The sequence below is a fragment of the Staurois parvus genome, unplaced genomic scaffold (assembly GCF_062004578.1).
Source record: "Staurois parvus isolate SC_StPar_1 unplaced genomic scaffold, SC_StPar_1.0 ptg000402l, whole genome shotgun sequence".
Classification (NCBI taxonomy): Eukaryota; Metazoa; Chordata; class Amphibia; order Anura; family Ranidae; genus Staurois; species Staurois parvus.
Window position 1 is genome coordinate 10,034,439 of NW_028318198.1, and position 13,201 is coordinate 10,047,639.

At 38.6% G+C, this 13,201-nt stretch overlaps 1 protein-coding gene across 1 annotated transcript; it reads right to left on the bottom strand.

Moving 5' to 3' along the window:
• Positions 1–662: 662 nt before the first annotated feature.
• LOC149455258 (transmembrane emp24 domain-containing protein 5-like) lies at positions 663–12,875 on the bottom strand. The gene is made up of 3 exons (XM_089686628.1): positions 12,518–12,875; positions 12,260–12,443; positions 663–4,283 (listed from the first exon to the last, which is right to left on the bottom strand). Exons 1-3 carry the CDS (start codon positions 12,619–12,621, stop codon positions 4,065–4,067), a joined length of 507 nt encoding a protein of 168 aa, XP_089542754.1. The 5' UTR covers positions 12,622–12,875; the 3' UTR covers positions 663–4,064.
• Between the last annotated feature and the right edge of the window lie 326 nt (positions 12,876–13,201).

Consider the following 13,201-nt stretch of genomic DNA (forward strand, 5'->3'; position numbering starts at 1 on the left):
GTTTTGTTGACCACTAGGTGGCTTAATAGGAGTGAGAATTGGCACTAGTTATTCATAAATGGTTTTTGTATAATTTCTGTGTATATGAGCACTTATCCATTATTGTCGTCACGATATTATTATTTTAGAAGGGATTTTATGTATTAATTGTTTTTTATACACTGTATAAGCTGAGCGCTTCATCACAATATATATTTTTTGTTATTTGCACATATCCTATGGTATAGGGAAAAGGTGATAGCAGCTGGCTTTGATTAAAGATTCCATGGAGCACAGGGGGACTGTTTCTATATTTATTTATTTCATCCTTTATATAATAGTTATTTCCTATGATCGTTGGCTCCATCCAATGACCATAATGTGGTGTTCTTTCTGATTGAGGCACAGCATCATGGCCACTAGATGGAGGAAACAAAATCACTGTATTACATTTTTTTTTTTAAATGGTCAGAATTCAACAAGGATGGGTGAATGCTTGTCACATTGATCCAATTTTTTTCACTTGCTTTTATTAGCCCAGAAAATAAACTTTTTGTTAAGTTTATGACCAAAAGAAAAATAGCCTACAAGACACAATACCTGAGTACTTGTAGCTTGTGCACTTTGACTTAGAGACTGGCTTTAAAATTAATTTGTACAAATAAAAAATAACAGCACTGGGGTAAGGAAATCAGTTTTATTAGAAATGTAAAACTTTAGCGATGGCAATATCCAAGGAGATTGTTTGATCTACATCTAAAAATCTAGTGCATCACAGGGAAAATACCCTGCAAGTAAAATTAGCCATTACCAGACAGTTCTTTGTTGCTCATGTTAAATATACGATATCGTACAATTACTTCACATGTTGCTGCACCCTTGAGTACTACAAATAGAAGAAAGTGCTGCAAAAATCATTTTAGGAGCTAGTTCACTATGGAATTTGCCAAAATGGGTAGTCAGCTTGCCTTTTTCAATGTAAGGTTTGTGCGCTTTATTATTCCTCATGACCATAGTATTCAACCAGCTGCTCCCTTTTTATTTTGCTTTGGTTTATTAACAAAAGGGAGATTCTGATTGTCTGCTATGAGCAACACAAACATTTCCTTCAGACAGTACATTTGTTACATGCAGCTTTGACTGTTTTAAGTGAACAGATTTGGACCACAAATAGAAACAAATCCCTTACATTATTTGTTTTATTTCCCAACTACTAATGCAGACAGAGGAGTATTAGCTGCCATGCGCAAAAGACCCTTTTGCAAACTAATATGACACTATTAACGTCCTCTAGTAACATACCACCTGTGGATCAGGATCTGCGATTGTGCCCCAGAGTTATTTATTGGAGCTCCCCAAAATTATTGGTTGATACATTCATTTTTGCTAATGTCTTTTTGGCAGCTCAGGTTTTGGGGTCTCATAACAGCGGCAAACTGATTCAAAATGAGAGGCACAAAAAGCCTGAATGGCGCTACTCAAAAATGCTTCATAAATAACTGGGACAGGAGAAAGCTACTTACTGATTGTATCAAAACCTATTTCAGGCGCTGTAACTACATGCCCCTAAGGTTAATGACCAAAGTTACCTATATTCATTCTTCTGCTTACTTGGGGAGAACACAAAATACTTTTGGATAATCTGTTTGGATTTGTAAAGTGCAACTTAACAGCGAACACAATCTTCTGTCTCAAGATCAAAAGATATCTAGAACAGGTCTTCAATATAATTAGTGCCCACCACAACCTATATACGAGTTTCTCTACCCTGATTCTCCAGGATCACCATCAGTATGTGTTCCATGTTACTTCACAGATATAACCTTTGTGCTTCGTTACAAATGTCACTGATTACAGCCCTGTACAGTTAGCAACAGCCGAGGTCTTGAGTTGAGAAACACTGCTCAAGGGCACAAAAATGTCATCCCAAAAACGTGTGTATTTAGCCTTAAAGCAGAACTGAATGCATATAGCCCCTCGGCTCTTGCTGCAATGTGCAAGTATACTCCTCATGGCACATGTGCCTCCCAACCACCCTCTTCCAACAATGAAACATCCACAAACTCCCTTGTCTCTCTGCTGCCACTGTTAACCTCTTCTTCTGGCTGTGAAGTCCTCCGTCATCTTAGTTGATCAAACTGGAAGTTTGTACCTGAGCTACGCATGCGCGGCTTAGTGTATACCAGCTTTTAAAAAAGCCTTTAGTTCCACTTTAAAGCCCAAGTGAACCTCAAGTTTAAACCAGCTCAATGTAGTCTAGGTGAATCAAGGTGTTCAGAGACTTACAGGTCAATATCTTTCTTAAGCTGCTATAACCTGCTAGCAGTATGTGTTAGCATACTGCAGACTGGGACCCTTGCTCCCTCTGGGGAAGCAGCGCTCTTATTGAAAAAGACCAACAAACCCACTACTGAGTTCTAGAGCTCTCTAGTCAGTAAGGTTCATGCTCTGTGCTGATTAGAAAGCTATATATATTAGAGGGCAGTCAGGCATGCACACTGGAAATGCATCCAGAGCTTTGCTAAACAAGAAGTCTCCTTCTGCGAGTGATAGACTTTGGCTCATCTTCCACTCTGGTAGTTTTTCTTATGTAAAGTTTGTGGGGACTGTCAAACTGGCCAAAAGGTTGAAGGAGCCTGTGGGTACAATCTGGCAACCAAAAGATTTCTTTGAACAGAGATTGCAAAACTTGGTCAGATTACATGAGTGGGCATATAGCTAATGATGTCATTGCAGGGAGGGGCGGCAGCCACACATGCCAACAAAACATAAAACAAATGCAATCAGTCAGACATATTTAATATAATTAAAGCCCAACTCCAGCTACTGCAAAATTGACTTTTTTTTTTTTTTTTTAAATCTAAAAAGCCACTTTAGCTGCCATACTAATCTTCTCATCAAGACTGTACCCCTCCATTCAGTGCTCCAGAGCTTTCTCCCCTGTGTTGAATTGCACCCAGTGTTATTCCACCCACTTTCTATGAACCCAGGGCATCAAGCACCCACCCCCTGAGACACTTAAAGCAACCATCCCTGGGCTCACAGGAATATGCTGCAAAGAATGACACATCACACAGCACCATTCACTGGAGGGTGCAGGGCCTTCCCACCAGCCAGAGCAGGAATAGTACCCTGCTTGAATGTGATGCGAGAATTATGACATGGCCAGAGCAAAAGCAACTCAATATAATTAAAAAAAAAAACCCACACACAACAACATGGAGAGGTTGTATGCATTAGCATTTGAGGAGCATTCAACCTGGATTTGCTATTGCCCTAATAGTTGAAAATGGCTATTCCTCTAAGATAGGCTTGGTGGGTTTGCAGACACTTACATACAATTACTGCTTAATCCACAAACAATCATCAGTATATCTAAAAATAAAATCAAATGTAGGAAATTATAATAATATGTTAACTTTATAGAGATGCCAAAACCCCAGTCAAATTCTATGTGATCTGTATGCTTCTATATATGGAAGAGCAAAAGGCACAACAAAGGACTTACTGGACAAGTAGGTCAGAATTTCCTCTCCTGATTTTGCATTATTGCATTAGATGTTCACCTCTATAATCTCACAGCATTATTTTTTCTTCAAGTATAGAAAAAGGTAAATGATTCACAAAACGTGCCCTTTAAAAACAAAAGTGCCTCGTGCATTAAAGTATACAAAAGAAGGGCTGTTATGCTTATAGCAAGATTTTTCATCCCATGCGCTAAAAACATAAAAAAGGATAGCACCAATTTGCTATTATAAGCAACAAAAACAGAATTTCATTTGTGCATTTTAATACACGAGGCTGGACAAAACTGCAGTAGCCCTTGAATAGTTTTAATGTCCTACTAATGTCTCCATGCAACGGTTTTGACATGACAGCAGATGGTACACAGAGTCCAACGATGCTTGTAGAAAGAGGTTTAAGAGCAAAAGAAGGTTCATCCTCCCCCACAGTTGTCCAAGAGGCAGAAAAGGACCAAAACTGTAGCAGAAAAAATAAGGAATAAAACATCCAAGTGTAACAAAGTCCCCCTTATGATTAAGTCTATTTTCCCCCATAATTTTGGCACATTTCCACGCTGGTGATCAAGGTCTGCTTTTCCTCTTGTCCTCGAAAAGGCTCTTCAGCAAATACACTTGAATAACAGACACTACAACCATCACTAGTAAGTTGACTATAGACCAGAAGTTCACCCGGTCATTGTTGCTCTCTTGGGTGTTGCGATCACGTGCCTCAAAGGCCTTCAACAGAGTCTGGAGCTGCAGACTTTTGCCCAGTCTTGCTTTCACACTATTAATGGTTTCCTAGAGAGGAAAGAGATATGCATGTCACCATAGCACAGCAGTTATAAGGTGGCCATATACTACCCAGTATTTGCAAGAGATGTGACCAGAATGAATATCACTTCTAGTCTATGTAAAAGGTCAAAGCAAAGCTCCAACCAAACAGCCAAATAGACAGCTGAATTACATGTATGGGAATAGTTTTAGCGATTAGGCTGGTGGCCTGCATTTTCTCTGCTGATGTTAAAGATGAACTTCAGGAATTTGGCAACCTTTCTAAATAGAGCTTGGTTACTACAGGTCCAATGATGTCATGCTACCTCATGGACTTGTCTCTTTAATTTACATCTGACAGTTTTAAGTTGGCCATACATGGATCGAAATTTGACTGGTCCATTAGGGACCAGCCAAATTTCAATCCATGTATGGACAGAATGGTTGTACAAAAGTCAACTGACTTGTGTGAAACCACCCTGTTCGGTTTTTGCAGAACAATCAGTGCCATTGGCTTTAGCCAGCAATACTGATCCTTGTATTCTGACAGTGGGGAAGTTTCCCTGCTGTTAGAATACAATAGCTCAGCAAAAAGGATTCCCCCATTCACATCAACACGTGTGGAAGGGGGAATCAGCTTTTTTTTGTTCAACCCAACGGTTAAACCGCAAAACAAAAATGAATCATGTATGGTTGGGCTTTACTGAGCTCCGGGAGTACAGCCATCAGCGTACTTCCAAATGCTCTGACAGGAGCAATCCTGCTTTCTCACACTGCTGCTCTGCCTGCCCATCTCTGATGTTCATTCACAGAAGGCTTGTATTTTGTGAATGGGTTCACATAATACAAAGCTCTACATGATTGGGGAAGAGGAGGGAAAGGGTGGGTAGAGCAACTGCATACAGCCCTTCAGCTGAAACTACTGAGACCCTAAGGTCCAAGCACTGGAAGTGTAGCAATAGCTGTATTCCCGATGCGGAGTAAAAATGTAAATTAAAAGAAATGGGTCAATGAGGTGGCATGCACCTTTAGCTTAACCCATGGAAAGCCAGCACATTTTAGAAAATAGAGTTCCTGGAGTTCAGGTTTAAAGTTAGGTCACCTTCCTGCCCCCAGAGTATGCAAATACTGCTTTTCCTCCTGTCAGCATGTTCCTTGTAAGCACATGTACTTCCAGCATACCCATTTGCTTCTAGTGCTGACCCTCCCTCTCCCAATCTGAGTGCAGCTCCTAATGCTATTACATTGATTACAATGCTATTACATTGATTATATTAACTTTCAAAAGCTGCTTTTCAAGTACATTTCTTTAAATGTAATACATACATAACTTTAACCATTTTATTTAATTTGTTTAAAATCTGCATGGAGTTCAGCTTTAGCTAAAGAGCACTAACATGTACTTGCCACCAGACATGTCAGAAAGTCTTGTTCTGCAGTTACTACTTTTCTCTTCTCAAAAAAATTACTGGCATATATGATGGCAGAAGGCATGTGTGAGCCCAGCTGAAAGATTTTTGATAATCAACCAGTGATCTAGTCAGTAATATCTTGCTGGATCAGGGACTGGTGAGTACAAGTATGAGATGGGGCTAAATTGGGCTCCAATATAGGTACAGCTGCATGGAAGGGCACCTTACACTTTAAATACACTTTAAAAGTACAGTTATTCTTTAAAAGCAACGTGTGGATACAAATGGGACCTGCCCTTGTTGACTTATTTTAAAGTGCAAGTCACTGATCTGGAACAAGCATGAATGATGAGAGTTCCACCTTTTAAACTTCATAGGCTGCGTGGGTGAAGGACACACAGGTAATAAAACTAGGATCAGCATAACTGCACTGTAGCCTGCATGTTTACCTGCAAATCAGTAATGACAGCTCTCTATATTTGGTCTTTAGGCTTCCTCTAGAGAAAATAATACGTTGAAAACAGGGATCCTTCAAAATCTTCCACTTTTAAACAGGTCAAAAAGCATTTTGGATACAGTCTATATTTTCTTCAAGACACAGAATTTTAATGGTGATCAATCTAGAGTTAAAGGACCCTATATTCCCTCCAAAGCAAGCTTTCTGGTTGCAGTCTGCACTAGCAAGCCAAGTGCCAGGAAAAGCAGGACCTTGCAGTGCACTCGTTCTGGCTGGGTGCCAACATGTGCAAATCCTGACATCTTGAAGGTTGATACGGCTCTGCTATGCTGCAACATAGTTGAGTATACTTTCCTGGATCCCAGTGCCTAATCAAATACTGCAAGTAAAACTGTGGGGACCACAAGAGGTGACATTCCTCACAAAGTATTTATCTGAGAAAGTGCTACAAAGTTTTCTTGACTGGCAAATATGTATTTTAAGAATTTATTGCAAAATGAGAAATGGTGCAAACTGGCAGTAATGTTGTACTTTCCACCAAATAGGCACTAGTTGACGTGGTTGTGTAAGCTGTCTGAGCTGCATTTGAGAGGCTGTCCTCTCAAAATGCATACCTTCTGCCAACATGGCAAAATCATCCAGCTTTACACATCATCTGTCACGGGGCATGGCAAGACAGAGAGACAGTATGTTTGGTTTACTGCCACGTCTTCCTATTATTTCCAAGACTTTGTATCTTTGTTGTGAATGTTACACCCTTTTTTTTTTTTTTTTATTTGTCTTGTAGATAAGAAAAGTAAATGTAGCCAACAAACAGACATATTGGACTTGGACTTACTTGTAGGCATGGAACATGCCAGTATGGTCAGCCAATACCATTATTTGTCAACTGGGCACAAAAGGATGTTTGTCTTTTGTTAGTAGAACATGGGACAATGATTCATTATCATTACATGATTGGGTTGACTGCAAATTAATGAAACAGCCCCTTGAATTTTAAAAGGATAGCCAGGGTGAAACATTTAACAGGTCCTAACTGCACATGGTCACAATTTTGAAAACATTTGGTCAAGTGGAGCTCTGCCCACGTCATTCATTCACAAGTTTGGTGAACAGAACTACAATTGTAAGCCATTGCAGCTGATGGCTTGTAGTGCTAAATAAACTAGCAAGCTGCTGGTGAGTGCTCTACTAGTCAATTCTTCCTGTTATTATTCCTGATAATAATACATTTTTTGCAAAAAAAAAAAAAGGGAAGAAGTGTATTTATTTATTTCTTTTTTTCAAAAGGTGAACTTATCCTTTAAGTTTGCTTTATATAATTAGTGCATTTTAGGGCAGTCACCACTGCTTCTAATTGATTTACAATTTTCAAAAGTACATTTTATTGGGAGAATGATTTTCCAGCCATTTAAAAAAATTTTTTTTTTACCAATATCACCCATTCATGTCACTAGTAATCAGGAACTGGGTACATTGAAAGGTAATTAGGACAGTCTGTCCACCCTGTGTGGATACTATAATCTAGACTTAGGAGAACAGGAAAACTATTCCTCCATTCTGCTAGCGGTTCATTTCTAGGTGAACAGACCGTGAGAGGTAAGTGCATAGAATACCATGTTACCAATGTAAATGTACACCCTGTGCTGGGACACCCATAATGGGAATCTTACTGGATGGCAACCAGAGAGGAAACCTTAAACCTTTTAGAATATATAAAAGATTGCATTATCGACAGCAGTACAATGTGTGTTCATGTATGTATGCTGTGAAAATGTTGAACTTGTGTCATTTTGGTGTTCCATAATCTGGTTACAACTCCTTGTTAGTACCAAGATTTAGACCCCAACGATAATGGTGCCTGGTAAATATGGCAATGTTAGAGGGTATGTAAACCCTAACAATTATTTAATATTTGGTCAATTTTGGTCTGGTAAATATACAATTGAAAGCTTTTTGTTTGAGAAGTGCAAAATAGACCGGTTGTTCCTACAAGATATCTTGTCAACTGATAGAAGAACAATGCAGAGCTTATTATTATACGTTTACTGCACCTAAAGTTTCTATTTCACATATGAACCTTGTTTTGTTGAAGAGAATAGAAAACTTTTATTGCAATGCCTTATATTACCTAGAGTCTATCAGCTTCTCTGGGGTTTCAGATGCTGATCTTCCATGCACAGAGCCCTGTACTGAGCTGTATGTGTGCTGCACTGTGTATACTGGCATGTATGAAAGGTGTACTGAGCTGTACTGTATTTGTGATATGTACAGTGCCTTGAAAAAGCATTCATACCCCTTGAAATTTTCCACATTTTGTCACGTTACAACCAAAAACGTAAATGTATTTATTTGGATTTTATGTGATAGACCAGTGTTTCTCAACCTTTTTTCAGTTAAGACACCCTTTAAAATTATGGCCAATTTCAAGGCATTCTAAAATTATGGACAATCCCAAGGCACCCCATTCTAAAAATGTAAAATAATATTCTAATAGTTTTATATAATGTAGCAACATCTACACATGTAAGACACCCAACGCTAGAATCGATTTATTCTCCCAAATCAAATACACTTTTGCACACTGGTACTGACTAGTATTCCAGTGTTTCTCTCAGTTTTTCTCCATCACTGAGCTAATGTGACTCCAGCACAGACGGAGAGGGGAGGGGAGAGTCAAACTAGGATGCTGTGCAGGCACCTGACATTCTCCTTATCAACGGATGATGTCATTGGTTGTCAGGAGGCCGGTGGATAGAAGGTTGTACTGGTACACAATGAAAACCTGTGGCTTTGTGAAACTAAATGTCAGGCTTCTTCCACTCACTGGCTTGTATACAAGGTTTGAGCAACTTTTAGACATATTTACAAGGCACCCCTGAAGAAACCTCAAGGGAGGTGCCTGGGCACCATGGTTGAGAAAGGCTGTGATAGACCAACACAAAGTGGCACATAATTGTGAAGTGGAAGGAAAATGATAAAATGGTTTTACAAATATATATCTGAAAAGTGTGGCATGCATTTGTATTCAGCCCCCTTTACTCTGAAACTCCTAAGTAAAATCTAGTGGAACCAATTGCCTTCAGAAGTCACCTAATAAGTAAATAGAGTCCACCTGTGTGTAATTTAATCTCAGTATAAATACAGCTGTTCTGTGAAGAGGTTTGTTAGAGAACATTAGTGAACAAACTGCATCATGAAGGCCAAGGAACACATTAGACAGGTCAGGGAGAAAGTTGTGGAGAAGTTTAAAGCCAGGTTAGGTTATAAAAAGATATCCCAAAGCTTTCAACATATCAAAGAGCACTGTTCAATCCATCATCCAAAAATGGGAAAAAAAAAAGGAAGGAGTATGGCACAACTGGAAACCTACCAAGACATGGCCGTCCACCTAAACGGAAAGGCCGGGCAAGGAGGCCATTAATCAGAGAAGCAGCCAAGATGCCCATGGTAACTCTGGAGGAGCGGCAGAGATCCACAGCTCAGGTGGGAGAATCTTTCCACAGGATAACTATTAGTCATGCACTCCACAAATCTGGCCTTTATGGAAGAGTGGCAAGAAGAAAGCCATTGTTAAAAGAGAGCAATAAGTTGTCCTGTTTGCGAGAAGCCATGTGGGGAACACAGCAAACATGTGGGAGATATTTTGGTCAGATGAGACCAAAATTGAACTTTTTGGCCTAAAAGCAAAACACTATGTGTTGCGGAAAACTAACTACACATCACCCTGAACACACCATCCCCCACCGTGAAACGTGGTGGCAGCATCATGTTGTGAGAATGCTTTTCTTCAGCAGGGACAGGGAAGATGGTCAGAGTTCATGGGAGCCAAATACAGGGCAATCTTGAAAGAAAACCTGTTAAGAGTCTGCAAATGACTTGAGACTGGGGCGGAGGTTCACCTTCCAGCAGGACTACCCTAAACATACAGCCAGAGCTACAATGGAATGGTTTAGATCAAAGCATATTCATGTATTAAAATGACCCATTCAAAGTCTAGACCTAAATCTAATTGAGAATCTGTGGCAAGACTTGAAAATTTCTGTTCACAGACGCTCTCCATGCAATCTGACAGAGCTTGAGCCATTTTGCAAAGAAGAATGGGAAAAAACTAGATGTCTAGAGAGTCTCTAGACTCTCCAGCTGTTCTGGAAGAGACATCCCCAAAAAGACTTCCAGCTGTAATTGCAGTGAAAGGTGGTTCTACAAAGTATTGACTTGGAGGGAGAATACAAATGCACGGCACACTTTTTACATATTTGTAAACAATTTTGAAAACCATTTATCATTTTCCTTCCACTTCACAATCGTGCTGCTTTGTGTTGGTCTATCACATAAAATACATTTACGTTTTTGGTTGGAATATGACAAAAATGTGCAAAAATTCAAGTGGTATGAATACTTTTTCCAAGACATTGTAAACAAATTATGCATTTTGTATGCAGGTCAGCTAATCGATTATAATCATTTTCATAATCGATTACGTTGATTAGTTGTTTCAGCCATAGTTGATTTACTAAAACTGGAGTGCAAAATCTGGTGTAGCTCTGCATAGAAACCAATCAGCTTTCAGGTTTTTTTTTTGTAAAAGCCTAATTGAACAAGCTGCAGTTAGAAGCGGATTGGTTACCATGCAGAGCTGAACCAGATTTTGCACTCTCCAGTTTTAGTAAATCAACCCCATTGCATGTCTCTTCTGTGATAACAGCCTGCCTGCTCAAAGTCTATTGTAAGACGACTTCAGTTCCGCTTTAAGAGAAGTAAGATTTTGACCAGAATTCTACTTTAAGTGCTGCAGCACATGCTGATTTTATAGGAGGCTATAGTTCAACTTTAAACAAACCTGCAAGGGTCCAAATGTGATTATGCCAGTAAATCTTCCCATGTCTCAAAAAAAATTAGTAGCCTTCTTCAGCTGAAAAACCTACAACTATGAACTGATGAAAAAGAGCAGAACTCTTGGTGATCAGATCAAGTTTTAACTGGAGAGCTTTCAAAAGATCCAAAGGCTGAAATCCTATTGTTAATAAATCTAAATTATGATTCGGCACTTATATTGATGGCAAGCTTGCAAAATATTTGGTTTTTATGATTAGTCATAATTAATATTAATATGTGTGAATGGTCTTTTGACAAATGGTAGTATTACTATTCTTCAATTATAGCTGAGACAGTAAATATGGGTAACTTAGCTGAGACAGCTAACCAGTTGAAGGCTGAGTATACTATATTTAGGCTGGTAGTATATGTCAAGGTTATTACAAGTGACTTACTATTACATTATGTATTTTAATAGTATCTGTGTGTATTTAGTATACGTTTCTAACATTGATACATATATAGTTTAGTGATTATACATTGATATGTTCTTAAGCTATATTATTCTTTAAATATATAGCTGAGGGTTACATCATTAGCTTATAATATTATTTACATCAGCATACATATGTTCCTGTCCATCAAACATCATATGTATTGCATCCCCTTCTTTTTATGCAATGGCTTTGCTAAGCAGTAATAATTTCCATAGAAGGTATTAAGATCACTAACTATGACGTAAATTTGCCTCATAAAAGACCATGAGACAACGGACAAGAGGGACACTCTCTCACACACACTCACACGCTAACACGACACTCTTGCATACATACACGTCTGAGAAGCTGCAACAGGTGCATGCTACAAGATCATCATTCCCGTCTACTTCCGGCTTCTTCTTCACAAAGTCTCGAAGGACAAGGAGAACATGAAGGACAGAAGAGCACATGGCCGGACTTTTATGACAGATAATGGTGACTTTGTCTTTAAACTTTTGCTTGTTATTTCTACAGTAGTTTTATCTACATGGAACTGTTCATAATACGCTTTACATTGTTATTTTACACCATTGTGTGATAGAATAAAATCACACTTCATTTTTTATTTCAATGGCTCTTTCATTCATAATCGCCTCAAGACACTAGAAGAAGTATTATATGTGTCTAAAATCCAACACCTATCAATGTACATAAAGCAAGCAAGGAAAAGGCTTTTCACATATTTTTTATGGAAACTGGAAAACCTTTTTTATGAAGCTATAACCATTTGTAATAATATAAACAATGAGGACTATACATAAAGAAAATGGCACTAACCATGATATCCTCCAGTTTCATATCCAGTAGATCTGCACCCACTACATAATTCTTCCAGTCTTCCTGGTTATTCCCTTCTTCATTCATGTGGTCTAAGATGAGCTCAAAAAAGATTACCTTTTCCGAGAGTCGGCTGAAGGTGTTATCAAAGCAGAATTGATAATCTCCTTCGACTGTCTCCACTCTGCATTGATAAAAAAGAATTATGTAAAAGGCCAGCAATGTTACCCATTGCTCAGAATATCTTAGTAAACTTACGTGTGGACCCCATTGGACTGGCGCGTCTCAGACAATACAACGTCTCCATCTGGAGCTATAAGGTAGAAATCCACATCTAAGCTTGCACCATCCAGGTCCTGCATACAAACAATATATATAGAATGTAATGACTTAACATTGAATTAGGCAATAAACCTGATCTATATCCCTAATATAGGAGTTCCTTCTCCACGTCCAAACAATAAAATGTCCCCAATTCACACCTGTGAGAGTGATATTTTTTTTGAGGTTAACATCTTCCAGATTTAAAAATAAATGGGTTATGGATTATGGTTTTTTGCATTAAAATTCAGGAAAGTATTTTTTCCCCAAAAATTGCGTTTGAATAACCACTGCACAAATACTGTGTGATATAAACTGCAAAAACCACCAAGGTATTCTCTAGACCCTCTACTTTAAAAAATATAATGCTTGGGGGGGGGGGGGGTGTTCTAAAAAAAACTTCTAACAAAAAATACTGATTGTTACATGTCTCCCTTTATATTGTAAAGCGCTGAGCAACCTGTTGGCACTATATAAATCCTGTATAATAATAACGTAAGCAAAAAGTGCCAGAAAAGGATTGGTCTTCAAGTGGATAAGCTTGTTTTGAGAACAATGGCCAACATCAGAAGTTACATAAATTATCATCAAAAACGTCTAGACTGTAAAGAAAAACTGATC